Source organism: Cucurbita moschata, unplaced genomic scaffold, assembly GCF_002738365.1.
Source record: "Cucurbita moschata cultivar Rifu unplaced genomic scaffold, Cmos_1.0 Cmo_Scf00028, whole genome shotgun sequence".
NCBI lineage: Eukaryota > Viridiplantae > Streptophyta > Magnoliopsida > Cucurbitales > Cucurbitaceae > Cucurbita > Cucurbita moschata.
This window is the reverse complement of record NW_019268544.1, coordinates 1,509,371-1,525,730: the sequence shown is the minus strand read 5'-3', so window position 1 is coordinate 1,525,730 and position 16,360 is coordinate 1,509,371. Positions and strand designations below refer to the sequence as shown.

The 16,360-nt window shown below is 35.6% G+C and overlaps 2 protein-coding genes across 2 annotated transcripts; both read left to right on the top strand.

Moving 5' to 3' along the window:
- The first annotated feature begins 2,647 nt into the window (after window positions 1–2,647).
- On the top strand, window positions 2,648–8,184 carry LOC111463576 (protein LIKE COV 2-like). The gene is made up of 9 exons (XM_023107573.1): window positions 2,648–2,817; window positions 2,943–3,020; window positions 3,105–3,251; window positions 4,476–4,528; window positions 4,613–4,722; window positions 5,620–5,787; window positions 5,922–6,019; window positions 7,203–7,329; window positions 7,678–8,184. The coding sequence occupies exons 3-9, from the start codon at window positions 3,129–3,131 to the stop codon at window positions 7,776–7,778; spliced, it is 780 nt and encodes a 259-aa protein (XP_022963341.1). The 5' UTR covers window positions 2,648–2,817; window positions 2,943–3,020; window positions 3,105–3,128; the 3' UTR covers window positions 7,779–8,184.
- A 418-nt stretch (window positions 8,185–8,602) lies between these two features.
- Window positions 8,603–16,078, top strand: LOC111463329 (RNA-binding protein 39-like). Its single transcript, XM_023107212.1, has 13 exons — window positions 8,603–9,416; window positions 10,540–10,618; window positions 10,713–10,769; window positions 11,234–11,289; window positions 12,181–12,403; window positions 13,017–13,103; window positions 13,200–13,274; window positions 13,404–13,487; window positions 14,413–14,477; window positions 14,620–14,818; window positions 14,889–14,977; window positions 15,466–15,580; window positions 15,700–16,078. The coding sequence occupies exons 1-13, from the start codon at window positions 8,791–8,793 to the stop codon at window positions 15,736–15,738; spliced, it is 1,794 nt and encodes a 597-aa protein (XP_022962980.1). The 5' UTR covers window positions 8,603–8,790; the 3' UTR covers window positions 15,739–16,078.
- The last annotated feature ends 282 nt before the right edge of the window (window positions 16,079–16,360 follow it).

Genomic DNA, 16,360 nt, shown 5'->3' with positions numbered 1-16,360 from the left:
AAACAATGATTTGACATTTGTATTTGAGCATCCGAATCTTTTGGACCAAACTCCAAAATATAAAGTTTCATATAATTTTAAAAAGATATACATTTTTCTATACCATATTAAATAAACATATTGCAATCTTAATATACTTTAGTCGATAATTTATTAATTATTATTTTATAAATTAATAGTTTAATTTTCACACTTATAATCGTTGAACACGTACAAAAATAAGAAGAAAAAACAAATATTGATTTAAAATTATATTATAAAATTCAAGTGGAAAGTAAATCTTATATTGTTGATTTCAAATCTATAATTAACCGTAGGTTTACTATTAAATTTAGACTCAAGATTTTAATCCATAATGATCGGATAATTGTACTTTTTATTTATATTTAAATGACGGTAACAGCTTAATATTTTTTTTCTTATTTAATAAAATTAATTATGTAAGTTTATCAATTAGAGGGGCTAATATGTTTATAACTTACCTTCTAATAAATATAAAATATATAATTTTGAATTAATTTATTTATAATTTAAAAGTAATTTGAGAAAATAATTTAATATGTAAAACTTGGTGTGGAAGCCGTAATGAAAGGGGGGAAATTGAGACTTGCGGGAGAAGCTTTGGATAGGGTGGGCGTGCGAGAGAAGGTAGCGGGCAGCGGGCGGGTTTTGGCGGGAATTTTGTAATTTGGGCACAAGTGGTGGACCACCACCCCCGATTTTTACGGTTGTTTCTACGTCCACCGCGCCCCCTTAAATTGACCGTTTCCCAACTGTCATTTTTTGTTTTTAATACGACCACAGGGAAGGCCACGCATGTCATTTAATATGTAACGTTCGATAAAACAAACAAATAAAACAGACACATCCATCGAGAAGAAAATGAAAACATTGTTCATTTTATTTCTCTAATTTCTCTCTTATTTTAATTTTCATGTCTGCATTGGAGATAGAATCCTCTACAAATAATACTTCATAGGGATCGATAGACTTTTCCAAATTTATTTAATTAGAAATATATATTAATTCTTTCCATAAATTCCAAAAATGTAATAAAGATTAAATTTCATTTATAAAAATTATGATTTTAATCTTACCGAATAAGTTTTCACGCTTTAACTTTATTTATTTATTTATTTATTTATTAAGTAAATAAACATGTATATTATATATATATATATATATATATATAATATCCCACATTAGTTGGGGAGGAGAATAAAACAACATGTATATGAGTGTGAAACATTTTCTTAACAGACGCGTTTTAAAGCCTTGAGGCGAAGCCTGAAAAGGAAAGCCCAGAAAGAACAATATATACACGCGGTGGATCTAGGTCGTTACAAATGGTATCAGAGCCAGACACCGAACGATGTGTCAGCCTTCTTGCTGTTCTCCGAATGGGGTAGATATGAGGCGGTGTGTCATTAAGGACACTGGGGGCCAAAGATGGTGGATTTCGAGGGGGTCCCACATCGATTGGAGAAAAGAACGAGTGTCAGCGAGGACGCTGGACCCTAAAGAGGGGTGAATTGTAATGTTCCACATTGGTTGGGGAGGAGAACAGAATGCCCTGTATAGGGGTGTGAAACCTTCTCCTAACAGGCGTTTTAAAGCTTTGAGTGGAAGCCCGAAAGGGAAAGCTCAAAGAAGACAATATCTGCTAGCGATGAATCTGTGATGTCCCACATTGGTTGGGGAGGAGAACAAAACACCATGTATAAGGGGGTGGGTATGAAACCTTCTTCTAACAGACGCGTTTTAAAGATTTGAGTGGAAGCTCGAGGGAAAGCTCAAAGAAAACAATATCTGCTTGCTAGCAGTGGATCCAGATCGTTACAATATAAAGTGAGTTTGGTGTCTTTTTGCTAAACAGTATAATTATTTTGTTATAATTTATAATTTAAATGAGACTATATATCTTAAATTAAATAGAATCTTTAATTATAATTATAAAATGAACAAAATTCTCATCTAAAATAAACTATCAACTGGGTACATATGATTGCAATAATATGATAGGTACAAGTTTTTGTGACCATGACTTTATTTTTTTTAATCATACAGTCTCGTGGTAGCTTAGACCCACACATGTCCATATTAATATGACATTGTCCAAGTGGTATAGTCACTTTATTCTTTTAATCAAAAGATATCAAACATAAATGCTGTCTAAAACGTTTAAATTTTCATTTATTACAATTAAGATCTTCAAATATTACAATTAAATTCCTTAAATATTACAAATTCTAAAAAAAAAAAAAAAAAAACTCGGAGTTTTGAAGTTTGAAAACAATATAAAATTATTTTCCAAACTATATTTGCAAACCATAGTCTAATATTCTTCGAGTTAATCTAGACGAGGACGAATAATTCAATTAGAATTGTTATATTGTCGTGTTTTAATATGCCATGAATTTTAAATGGTTTCAAATCAAACCTGATAATTATTTTGTTAGTTGAAATTATTTGATGAACAAAAAAAAACGATAAATTAGTTTATGAAAAAAAAAAACGAATTTTGGTAAGTGTATAAATTTATTTATTTATTGTTTGTGAAAACAAGAAGTAACAATATATTTGTCGTTCTTAGTGAAGAAAATGTTATGAATTGCTTAAAAATACATTATCCGTACCCATAAAAACAATCAAGAGACAAATTTAGAGTAAATTAGAACTGGAAGGTTTATCGACGATGAGCGGAGAGAATTATCCGTTTTCTCCGATCATGTTCATCTGCGTAAGCATAGTGAGAACCGGCGGAGTTTTGGAGTAATCGAGACGCCATTAACAGCAAGCGATTATTGCGAGGATAAGGTAGGGTGACGGGTGCTCTTTCTGTACTCCACCTTGTCCAAAACCCCTCCTGATCACGTGGTTATGCGTCTGGCATTTGCTTGCGGTTTCAACTAACCCCATTTTGGTGATTATCTTTTTCATAGTGCAACTGCTCGCTGATTGATTCCCTTTTATTTATCGGACGCCGATGACCATTGATGTAGCCACTGTGAACTCAGATTGTAATTGTTCCTCATCTTTTTTCTTACGGAGGGTGTGCTTTTTATTTTCACGTTTGGGTACTGATTTGTCGGATATTTGAGTAGATTTCAACTGATTTTAAGAGAGTTATGGCGGAAGACAAGGAGTCGACCTCGGTTCCTCTTAGTCAAGTTGATAATGGCGGTCAGGATCTTGAAGATCCTGTCAAATCCAAATCTCCTCCGAGTTCTCCCAATTCGTCCACTCGTAAGGTCTGGATTTCATTCCTACTCTTTAATCTCTGCCGTTAATTTTTGTTTTCTTTTGATTGGGTGTTAGATGGCTCCGATTCATTTGGCCGGGGCTATTTTTCGTTGACGATCTTCTTCTAATATTTGCCCCCGATTGGTCTAAGGGATGTTGAATTATTGACGCTCGAGCCGGAGGTGAATCAGTTCGGATTAGGATTTGATAATTCCGAATGTGTGCAGAGCGACTTAAGTAATTATGTGGAAATTCTGAATCAACTTTGATGATGAGTTGGGTTTTAGGGATCGTTGCTTATTGGATGATCGGGAATGATCGAGTTCATACTTCTGATAATATAATGCATCGTAGGAAGTCGTCAAAGTGGGCATTCAAAAGTAATTTGGACTTAACTAGGTTGAGTATTGTTTTTTAAGATCATAATTGGGTTATATCTCTTTCGATTCAAAGAGCTCAATGATAGACTTATTGTTAATTATAACATTGGTTGTGTTATTAATCAGACTGTAATGGTACAGTCTAGCAGAAAAAAGTCAGCAGCAGGCAATAATTAGTAGAACAATGGCCATGAGATTTGTGGTGTGGGTGCATTTGACCGGCTTTGGATTCTGCCAATATTTTGCTGGGTCAAAATATGAAAACTGGTATACTGAGTCGATGAAAAGGTGTCCAAATTTGTTGCCGAGAATTTTTGTCGAAGGCCTAAAATTCTCGAGGACTGTTCGTTCTTCAATCTGGAGAATTAATCTCCTGTAGAATGAAAGGCAAATATTGAGTCACTTCTAATGGCATCGTTTGTGTTGAGCTACTATCCCATCTAAAAGACCTTCCTTTAGGTTGAATGTTCTGTCACTCCCTTATCAAGTCTATTACCAGCTATTCTTCATCTGTATCCAATTTCATACAAGGCTCATAAGTGGGAAACTTGTAAAAAACACATCAAAGGATTTTATGATGAAAACCTCAACTTTCAATGGGATCATGTACTTGATGTCATAGTATAGGGTTTAAAGATATACTCGTTCGGTCCATATGTTGGAAATTCTATTCCTTCCCTTTTTTTAGTCGTATATTGAATGCTTAACATGTTATGTCTTCTCATTTTGTTCTTTCTTTTTCTTCTTCTCTTAATTATTGTGGTTATTATTTTGTTCGTTGTTTGGATACCAGACATTCCTCTTTCTTTCATTTGAATCTGACCTTTAATTCCCCCTCCATATCCTCTCCAGGCGTGCTATTATGTTCTCCAAAGCTGGGTGTCAAAGAAGTTTATGACTGGATGGTAATTTGGCTGGCCATTACCTTTCACTTATGGCTCTTGCTACATCATAATTTCTGACATTTTGTTTGCTTATTCATCCTGCAGTGTGGTTCTTTTCCCCGTTGCTGTTTCCTTTTTTGTTACATGGTGGTTCATTCAATTTGTTGATGGTTTCTTCAGTCCATTATATAAGCGGCTTGGAGTTGACATATTCGGTAAGGCTTCCTTCTATGTATACAAATGCATATTTGGACGTAAATAATTGAAAACCTCATGTTGGCATCGGTGCAAATAATTTTAGAACGTTGTTGCATTCTGCAGAGAAATGAACAACAGTTATTCAGATTATGAGTTGAAGATGCTCATCACTTGCATTTATTTGCAGTTGTGCCGCAAACATTAGAATACTTGAGCACTCACTTCCTACTGCTCATTGCAATTTTAGGATAATTTTTTCACATTTGATGGTTACTAATGGGGTTATAGATTATTTCTTCCCCTTCCACTGCTTGTGCTGCTGTGCCACTTTCGTAAAACTCTTCAATAGACTTGGATGTCAAAAGGAGAAACTAAGAAATCCTGGAGAGGCTACATATGACATCTAGAAATATGAAGAATGATTTTTGAAAATAAGCATCTTGTACTGTCATATAGATGTCCTAAAAACTATAGCCACCATTGAGAAAATTTTCTTTCAGATCTTCCCTTTAAATTTCCTGCTTTGCTTGGGTTGGGCAGAGCAATAGGTTAAGCTGTATTCTTATGTCCATGCATAAATAGGAGCTGAAAAAGGAAAGTATAAGGATATTGGTTCTCACCATGTCAACGGAGGATATGGGTAGGTCTGATATTTGTCAGCTTTCTATAAATTGGTCCTAGCTTGACATTCTAGGTCTAAGTAAAGTTTGCTTTCTCATGAGTTATGTCTACTTCTAGCGGAAGCATGGCACCTAGAATCAACTAACAGGTAATTTATAGACGTTTTAGGTAAATGAAAATTTTCTTTCTAGAACTCCTATGGTTGTGGAGTATGCTATGCATCATAACGTTGCCATGCATATAAGTTCATCATTTTCGGGTAACGTCGCTTAACGCAGGTTTTTCTGATGCAGGACTTGGGTTCATAACGTCTTTACTTTTTGTATTCTTCGTTGGTATATTTGTCTCATCATGGTTGGGTGCTACACTCTTCTGGCTTGGAGAATGGTTCATTCAGCGAATGCCCTTTGTCAGGCATCTATATTCTGCCTCCAAACAAATTAGTTCCGCAATTTCTCCTGGTAATTTTGTATAAGCACTCATATTCTGGTTACCATGTAATGTTGAATGGCAATTTGCGGTCCCATGAGTAATATCTTGTGTATAGTGGTCTCAAATTCAACTACGAGTTAATATAAATAAGTCTCCCATGCAGATCAAAATACCACGGCTTTCAAAGAGGTTGCAATTATTCGTCATCCACGTATTGGTGAATATGCATTTGGGTTTATTACTTCAACTGTTACCCTCCAGGTAATAATCTTCTATGCAATGTAGACCATATCTGCTAGCAACTCTTTAGTACATAACCTTTGATAAACTGCATTTCTTCTGTAAAAACTAATCACGTAACTGAATGCACAAATTCTCTGTGTGGAATGTTGGATTTGACTCATTTTGTCCTTTCAATTAAAGGGAGAGAAGTGAGCCAAAAAAAAGGGGGAAAAAAAATTAAGGGGGAGAAAACTGAAAACAAACTTTTATGAACCCTGGCTAATTGTAACATCTAATGATTATTAGCTTTCTGGTGTATGTGGTTCTGAAAAGGCACATGTTTATCAGATTCATGTTTCAAGCAATGCTTATAGTGAATAAAGAAAAAACCGGGCATTCCAAAGACTGATCGCATTCCATTTCTATAGGTTGTTTTACAGTTTAACAATTTAAATTTAAGTTATAACCTCTCTGTAATAATACTAGTTGAGAAATACATCTTTAGTTCATATACCTTCCCCCATTAGGACTTCAGGAAACTAATTTCTACAGACATTATAGACCTCAAAGAAAATTGAGGAAGCAATCTGGTAAATATTGTTGAGACAAAATGAGATAGCCTCCAATAACTTACTTTGGAAAGAAACCTGGCGGTATAGATAGTCACATCCTAGAAGACTTGATTGTCTTTCCTATCTGGTCTCCAAGTTCTGTACACAGATTAGAGCATTCTCTATATGTACTGTTCCATTAAACTACAAATAAACGTGGAGTTCCCCTTGAAGACCGCTAGATTTCGACTGGTGAACGAAGAAATAACTTAAGTCACACCTATTACGGGCGATAAAAAGTTTATGGGAAAGATCATCAACATATGCCGCTTATGCAACATGGACTGTCTCAGGACCATCTTTTCTGCTTTGTCCTCTGCTCAAAATTTTCAGAACTCTCTTTGAAAAGCTTAACCTGGCATAGTACTTTTCTCCATCTATCTCTTAAGCAATTGGACAAATTCAAGTAGATTTCATTGAGAAATCTCGAGTCATTTGTGAAATCTCTGAGGGAAAGTTTCATCTAACACGTTACTTTGGCTTCAGTTATCTATATTTGTACGGAACATTGACTATATGCTTTTTTCCATAACTTTCAAAAATTTACTCTACGCAGTTTCTTTGCCCTGTTTTTGGTAATCTTATAATTTACTAATTGATTTTCATTGCAGAGAGAGAGCGAAGATGAAGAGCTATGCAGTGTTTTCGTGCCAACAAATCACCTATACATTGGGGATATATTTCTTGTTAGTTCAAAGGACATCATAAGACCAAACCTGTCGATTCGGGAAGGCATAGGTATGTTATCTCTCTTTAGTTCAAAGCTCGCTGTGGCCTATCGACTAAAAAAGGTTCATTCGTCTGTTCTTATAACAATTCTTACAGCTCTTTCCGTGCATAAGGTATGCTATTAAGTTTATTCCACCCAGAAGTTCAGTTTGATGCATCGGACTGCATGTTCATTTAATCTTATAATGTGAGACATAACTTGGATTTTGGTTCTAGAATCTGCACCTGTGCATTTACACCTAAAAACCTCAGTAAAAGAATTGAGAGGAATGAGATAGAAACCATCAGCTAGACATAAAGTAGATCATGAATTCATCCCACTCATCTTTTTCATCTCATGTTCTTGCAATTGTGCAGAGATTATCGTTTCTGGCGGTATGACAATGCCACAAATTATTACACCTTTGGAGAGAGTTGATAGACAGGCCGAGACAATAGCTTTGAACAGACTAAAGTAGTGGCATGAAGAACATGAGAGATCCCTGGTAATATGAGAAGTTTCTTGCCCTATAAAGAGTATGAAAGCTGGCTATACTTGACGAAGAAAGGCTTGTATGCAAAGGCAACCATTTTGTATTCAAGTGTTTGTCATAAATGGTGGTGTTCTTATTAGTTGTTACTACATTTATTGATGTGTTTGTAGATTTAGGTACCCATTGGGTGTGTTTATAGCGTAATCATAGGAATGATAGAAATCTTTGTCACTATTGTTACACTTCTCGAACTAAATAGGTCAACATTATTCATGTTACAATTTATTTCTAAACACACATCTTGAAGTTTGTATCGATTAAAATTCTATTTTAAAAATGTATAGATGTGAACTCTGAAGTTTTGAAATGTACCCGTTTATACCATTTGTATCATTTTATTTAAAAATAACAGTGAACACTTGCCCTCGTATCAGCTAAATTCTAAAACTTTTGTGCGTGGATCAACTGAGACTCTTTTAAACTATGCTCGTGTTTATATTCCTAATCATTAGGTGTGGACATGTTTTCAAGTATGATATTGGTTCGTAAATAATTTTTATAGATTAAAGTATATAACATACAACCATTGAAGAACTAAAAAAAAAACTAATTTTAATAAAATTAAACTATACATGAATTTTAATGAACAAATATACAAATTTAGAGTAAAAATTATTTTATATGTTGGGTGAATTATTTATTTAATTTTTTAAAATGCAAAGCCTACTCTAGCGATAATAATAATAATTAATATTTGTTCGAAACAACCATAATTAATTATTTTCATCCGAATAAAAAATAAATCCTAAGTCTTCACTCGCGGATTATTGAGAGCTCCAAGCCAACCAATAGTTCCTCCCCCAGAAACCCCTTAAAAAACCCTAGATTTTTCAATTGATTGAAATTTCGTCCCGTCTAGCTCCGCTGATTGCGTTTTCCAACACAAGTTCCGGCGAGATCTTTCGCTTCGTTGGTCCGGTGAATTTCTAAAGATTCGATGGACTTCGACGAGTACGACTACTTGGAGAAAGCTGTGGAGGATCAGGATGATAAGGAGATGAAGAAGGCAAAGAAGGGCGAGAGTGAGAGGAGCGAGAAAATCACCAGGAAAAGAGAGGTAGACGAAGAAGCTGGCTCTGGTGGTCGTGAGGACGAGGAGCTGAAGGTCAAGAGGTCGAGAAGTGAGCATGATAATGGGAAGGAGGATAGGGATCCGTCGGGCCGAGGGAGGGATCGGCATCGGAGAGATAGAGAGGAAGAAACGGATGGGGGAAAAGAGAGGGATAGAGAAAGGAACCGTGGGAGAGATAGGGGTAGCAGTGAGAAGGAAAGGGATAGAGACAGAGATAGGGAGGAGAGAGATAGAGACAGACATAAGGAGAAAGAGAGGGAGAGAGACAAGGATAGAAGGGATAAGGAGAGAGATAGGGAAAGGCATAAGGAGAAGGACAGAGAGAGGGAGAGGGATAGGAAGGACAAGGAGAGGGAGAGGGAGAAGGAGAAAGAGAGAGAAAGAAGAGAAAGGGAGAAGAGGGAGCGGGAGAGAGAAGAGGAAAGATCCCGGCGAAGCAGGAGTCGGTCTGTTCGGGAGCGAGAACGCGAAGTTGATGTCAGAGAAAACAGGTAATTGTTCATTTCTGCATCATTTGTTAAAACTGTGATCTTGTAAGTTTACCGTTGACTGTTGGGTGTTGCCTGCATACGTTATGGCCGCCTGTTACTCGTGGTTATTCTTGAAAATTCTAGTGCAGTGTGCTTGAAAAAGAACAGAGCTTTTCCAAGATAGATGAAAAGATAGGAAATTGAAGGATACGAACTCCCAATGGGAGGGGAAACAATCATCCAATAAATAAAAGAAAGAAAAGTTCTCAAAAATTACAACAGCCGAAAGATAAACAAAACATTTAAAAACTTGAGTATGGTCTAGCAACTCTGAAAAGAACAACATGAGAAGCCAGGCTAAGACAACGAAAACCACTTTCACTGAGCAACAAACACTGCTCCAAATCTACGGCCCAAATGTAGATCAACATCAACTGGAAAACTTCGACTAGAAAAATTCCTTTACGACAAGCCATTAGCTTTCCAATCTAAGGCTCTTAAGTTAAATTTGCTATTAGATTTGAAATCTTGCAACCAAGAATTCTACTCGGTTTATTTTTAATTTTTAATTTTTTTTTTAAATTCTGTCTTTGTCGCTAGAGAAGGATATAGCTCAAGCCAATTTTGAATTTTCACCCCCAGAGTCTCTTCTGAAATTAAGCACTCAGCACTCGGTTGCTACTTATTTGTTGATGCTCTGTGAAAACTTGGAGTAAGCTGACTGCAAGAAGTCTAGGATTAGTTTGGAACCCGACTGTACTTTCATGTCAGAAATGGTAGGAAATTGATAAGCATCTAATGATAACCACCATGGTGTTGTAATCCTAGAAATCCTTCATGAAAGTGTTAAATGGAATCATAAAAGTTAAGAAAATGTTCTCCAAGTTCGTTTTTTATTTTTATCATTCATTCTCTTTTCTTGGTGCATTCTATTCGCTAAATCGCTGGTATACAGTGATGGTCTTATCTTGAAGGCTTAAATTGAAATATAAAAGATTTGGCTTTCGTGTAATCACTGTCCCATAACAATACAGAGTGAGAAGAAGAAACCTGAGTGGTTCTTAATTTCTTAACATTTTCTTGGTTGAATTACTATATTGTTCTTCATTTCCCCCCCCTGATGTTTTGGGTGTGCGAATGGCAGGAGGATGAAGGACAAGAAAGACATGGTGGAGCCTGAGGCTGATCCAGAGAGGGATCAAAGAACTGTATTTGCCTATCAGGTTGATAGTCTTCCACGGTTATTTTCCTTACCTTTCATGTTTCTGTTTATATTTTGCTTATATTTTTTTTTTCTTCTCTGTATTCTTTGTACAGATGCCTTTGAAGGCCACCGAGAGAGATGTTTACGAATTCTTTTCAAAAGCCGGAAAGGTATTTGAAACTTATTATTGAAGAGAAGTATGTGTTTATTTTTTCTTTTGCTGGAAGTTAACAATTATATGTATTAGCAGTCATAGCAGTCATAGCAGTCATACTTTCATCTATGTAATTTCCATGTGTCATGCCCCTCATACATGTTCACATCTATAGCATGTATTACAATAACATTTTTGTTGCAATGTTATTGCTACAAACGTTATGATTGCTTAGATATTGAGATAGATTTGCTTCATATTGCAGTTACTGTTCCTCTGCCTTCAGTTTCGAAACTATAATCAATTTCTTCTATCTCAACATTCTGTTTATATGGGGTGAGTGAAAATGTATATGAGTTCTGTCGTCATCTCATTGATGGTCTGGTGCTTTGCCTCAAGTGTAAAGAATGGAAATCTTTATTGCTCTTCTTCTTGCTGGCTTCCTAAATAACCTGCTCTCGTTGTTCCTTCTATTTTCAGGTTCGAGATGTGCGACTGATCATGGACAGGAATTCTAGACGGTCAAAAGGAGTTGGGTATGTGGTCTTGGGATTAACAATTTTTATACTGCATGCTAGTGATCTTGTTAATATGGTTATTAACATAGTAGTTTTCAAGTATCAAATTTAACTGTATTTTTAAATGAACTAGCAATGCGATAATGATGAGGGATGGTGGGAATACAATGCAGTCATGTTTAATCAATTCATGCTACTTGTTCAAGGTAGATAACATAAACCTGAGGTTTTCTTTGTTGTTTTCCCCATCGTACTCCTAATTATGCTCCTCTATGTTTTTGTGCAGATAAGAAACAGACCTAACTCCTATGACTCTGTTATCTCTGTTCTCTGGTCTTGGTTTTAGATTCATTTCTTGGCATTATGAAATGTTTTTGGTTCAAATTAACTTTCAGACTTGATTTGTGACACTTCATTAAAATGAACATGCTTGATTGTGTATCATTATCACTCCGTAGTTTTTTTTTTTTATTTGAACAAATGCATAAAGGCTCTGGCTTGGGTTTATTTTTGGGTCTAGTATTAAAATAATACAAAGTAAAGAGAAATTTGGTCTTCTGTGGCATCTTGACTTCCCCATAGTGCTTAGTGTGTAATGATTCTCAATGATGATTTTTTTGGGGCTTAATTTGTGTGTGCAAATATGACCATTGAAAAGATTAGGAAGGTTGATGAATAATCACCATACGATCTCCTCCCACCTCCTCCTAGTCTAAGCTGGTCATCTGCTATTTGGTTTTGTGTTGGCTCTTCATTTGATGAACTAACCTGACTATTAAACCAGTCAGAAGAAACTCAGAGGTCTCTGCTTTGTGTATTTCGTTTATCTTATGCTTTGTAAGTTTTGTTTATTAGTTTTGTTGTTTCATTCTCTAATAAGTTTACTTTGGGGCATTGATTAAACTGCAGGTATGTTGAATTTTATGATGCGATGTCTGTGCCCATGGCTATTGCTATCTCTGGTCAACTACTACTTGGCCAACCGGTGATGGTTAAACCTTCAGAAGCTGAAAAGAATCTTGTTCAATCAAATACGTCTGGTGCGTCTGGTGCAGGGCCGTATGGAGCGGTAGACAGGAAACTTTATGTTGGAAATCTACATTTTAACATGACCGAGACTCACCTTAGAGAGGTACTAAAATCAATTAATTTATGCGGTTTTTTCTTGAGACATTTGCGTTTGATTTCCTTTCGTACAGTTATTTTCATACAAGTGACAATGGTAGACTGTCGTTGAACAAGAAACAAATCTATGCGCCAATATCATTTGCAAATGTGTATGCAGTGAACATGATTTTCCTGCTGTAAAATCAATAGTCTAAGAATAGTAGATGACATGGCGGGGAATTTAAAGTTGGTTTCTACGGTTTTTAAATAATTATATCATTATATCTTTTTGACTACGATAGGTAGCTCCTTTCTATTGGATAAATTTCACAGGAAATCACAACCTAACTTGCCAATGACTAATTTGAGAGGGTCATCAATCTCTCCCCGCTACTGTCAGGTTAACGGACTAAATACAAACAAACATCCTAGTCTTCACAAAATACAGTTATAAACAATGACACAGAAATTACTTAACTGACCGGGGGAGTTATTACCTCCCTGTTAAACATATTTAAACAAGGAAGCCAACTAAAATCGGTTCTTTTACATGTTAGAATTGGTCACATTTCGGTTTTGCCCTTCCTCGAATCTTCATGATATGAGCTCTAACAGACTATCACTTCTTTTCTGATCAGATTTTTGAAGCATTTGGTCCTGTGGAGCTTGTGCAACTACCTCTTGACCTTGAGTCAGGTCACTGCAAGGGTTTTGGATTTGTTCAAGTGGGTAATCATTTATTATCAAACTTTTCCATTTTTAGATGTACTATGTATTAGTCAGTAGTTCATAATGATCTGTCTTAATTTTTGAGTTTCCAGTTTGCTCATCTAGAGCATGCGAAGGCAGCTCAAAGCTTGAATGGGAAATTAGAAATTGCTGGCCGAATTATCAAGGTAGCCTTCTACTATATCCTTTTAGAATTTGACTTGTGTTTATTACTAATATATCTGTTTGTTATTAGCACATCTCTGAAAAACGATGACATTCTTGACTTGATGTGTTTAACAATACTGTTTGTACAGGTTTCATCTGTAACAGACCACATTGGAGCACAAGAAAGTGTTGCAAAATCAAATGACCTTGATGATGATGAGGGGGGTGGTCTGGTTAGTGCATAGTTTTCTTTTGCAACTGAGAAATAAATATCTATCTGTACGTCTTTTAGCATGGTTCCCTTTTCAGACTCCTCTAAAGGCTTGATTTGAACTACCTTCTTTTGATTGCTTAATTAATTGGAGTTTTGCATCAAATGAGAGAAGAAAAGAGAAGAAAAAGGACGAGCCCATTGTTTGTGAACTGAACTACACACATTGAGTCCTGAGTGGCCAAGTCTTTAGCCTTTGAATAAATTTGTAGGGTGTGTCAAATATTGATTGAAGGCACTGATCTACATTCTCTAGAATGCACTTTGAAGAATATTAGGTTCCTGTCGGATTCTTAGACTCTGGGATTCTGACATGTCATAGGCTCACCATGGGAGCTAGAAAGATGGATCACTACATACTTTAAAGCTGAATAAAGTTGAAACTATTCACATGTGAAGGAATTGATTGGGAAATATATTGAAACAACACCTGCTAGTTGTAGATATATTTACGTTATATAGATTATTCCCTGAATTCTTGTATTAGATGACAACACAGGGAAGGAACACGTCGAAATTGTCAATTGCTGATGATCTATTGTCATCATCAAGGAAGAATGATTCTTCCCTGGGGATTCACATACCGAGTTATTTAGACATATATTTCCAATGTTTAACACCTTGCTTAAGCTTTTTTATTTCTCACATATATAAAGGAAAAAGGAGAAAAAAAGAAAAGAAAATGAGACTATTGGCTTTAGACTATGAGCATACGTCATTTCATTTAGTGATGACGGTTGAACTATGCTGATTGAAACTTCTCTTTGATCACTTCCAACTAGTTTAGTTACACTTTTTCGGTGGCTTTTGTATATTTCATTACATTCAATAAAATATTCATTTATTGTCAGAACAAGATGTTTGCTAATTGCAACGTTTAATTGCAGGCATTGAATGCTCAATCAAGAGCTCTGCTTATGCAGAAGCTTGACCGTACTGGTATTGCTACTAGGTTTGTCTCCCTTGGTGTAATTATATTGCAAGATGTCATATTTTCTCTCTTTCATACTTTTGTCTCCTGATTTGGTTGTTTTCTTTTAGAAAAAAATATTGACCAATGAAAGTTAACCATGGTTATTGCTTCGTGGTTTCAGTATTGCAGGATCTCTTGGAGCTCCATTGTTGAATGGGTCAGCCCCAAACCAGAGATCTACGACGAGCTTGCCTCTAAATGGTCAAGCTGCAGTTGTTGCACCAGTACTTCCTGCAAATTTTACTCCACCAGTTTTACAATCTGTTGGAAGTCCTAGTGAATGTTTACTACTGAAAAACATGTTTGATCCATCTTCGGAGGTACTGAGCACTTGTATTTTCTGTTCTCATCTTTTAAGATGAATTATTTATAAGATAAATCATTCTGCAGACAGCACCGGACTTTGACTTGGAAATCAAAGAAGATGTTGAAGAGGAGTGTTCTAAATATGGTCGCGTTAAACATATATATGTGGATAAGTGAGTACTTATTATCCTGTCCCCATAATCATAACTATTTCAGATCATAATATTGTTTTATGTGTGCATTTTTTTTTGTGGGCTAGAACTTATAGTTCTGTTTCTTATTAAGCCATAGCGATATTATTTATGGCTAAAATGCTTAAACAGGATCTTGTCTTCTGTTCATGTCTTTCTCAAATTTGTTTCATTCTGTGTTGGGGCATTGACTTGGATCTTTGATCCTCATTTGCAGATATACTTCCGGAATAGGGATGAAAAAAAAAATTACTAACGCGTTCATCGATGGAGAATTTTTTTCCTCTTTAATTTTAGGATGGTTATGGAAAGAGGGCTTTCCTATGCTGACACTAGCCCTGAATTATTATAAATATATAATAACTATACTTGACCTACAAACTTTTTCTGTACATACATACATGCATATACATTGTAGGCATATACATTTTCATCGTCTTTTTCCCCTTTTGTTGTTTTACATTGTGCAGAAACAGCACCGGATGTGTGTATCTGCAATATGATACTATGGAAGCTGCTATAAATGCTCAACGTGCAATGCACATGAGATGGTTTGCAGGCCGACAGATATCGGTCTTGTTCATGGTTCGCTATTAAACTCGAAAGCTCTAATCAGTTCTTGATAAATTTCTTAATACCTTTTAGACTGGTATTTAGATTTCCCATTTTCGACTTCTCAACATCATTTTATTCTATCCTTGCAGCAACCTCAGGTGTATGAAGCCAAGTTTATAGGAGCTTGAATACACTATTTGCTGTTATCATTTAGGAGTAAATCAGAAGATTCCTCTAGCCATCCCTGCTTTATATTCTTTCTTGGATGCTGCCCCGTCAATGTCTAATGGCTCCACTTTCTGTAATAGGTGCTCATAGAAGTTACAGGTTAAAATCGAGTCGATTATCTTCATAGAAAAAAAAGTAAAACGTTGTGTTGTTTATGGTGTGGATATGGTACCTATTCTTGATTTCTGCACTAATACATTGTTGTCAAGCGAATACTTTTAGTTGGCTTGGATGTATGCATATAAGTGTTGACTTGCAATGCATTTTGCAGAACTGCAGCTGAAACACTTTTTTTGAGTTGGGGTTTTATGTATTTCCAGGTACTCGTTTCTGCCAGGATCATTTTTGAAGTCTTTATTACCTTATGGTTTGTCTCTTTCAAGTCAGTATTCGGTTTGTCGAAGGGCGAATCAAATATTTGATTCGGGTTTTACTTGAATTGTAACTCGTTTAATAACTAAACTCGTAGGTGGAGTAATATTTATAAGCTCAATTTTAAAATATAATGAAATGTATTCTAGTGATTAATTTTTTTTATCAATAATATTTAAAACATTGAGGAGCTTTGTGAGAATTCAAAAT

Bases quoted from the DNA above. Each gene is read 5' to 3' on its own strand.
- LOC111463576 (XM_023107573.1), top strand. From the start codon at position 3,129: ATGGCGGAAGACAAGGAGTCGACCTCGGTTCCTCTTAGTCAAGTTGAT. The intron at 6,020-7,202 runs GTAATAATCTTC...TTTTCATTGCAG, and splicing joins CTTCAACTGTTACCCTCCAG to AGAGAGAGCGAAGATGAAGA. The intron at 7,330-7,677 runs GTATGTTATCTC...GCAATTGTGCAG, and splicing joins GTCGATTCGGGAAGGCATAG to AGATTATCGTTTCTGGCGGT.
- LOC111463329 (XM_023107212.1), top strand. From the start codon at position 8,791: ATGGACTTCGACGAGTACGACTACTTGGAGAAAGCTGTGGAGGATCAG. The intron at 10,619-10,712 runs GTTGATAGTCTT...TTCTTTGTACAG, and splicing joins GAACTGTATTTGCCTATCAG to ATGCCTTTGAAGGCCACCGA. The intron at 15,581-15,699 runs GTTCGCTATTAA...CTATCCTTGCAG, and splicing joins AGATATCGGTCTTGTTCATG to CAACCTCAGGTGTATGAAGC.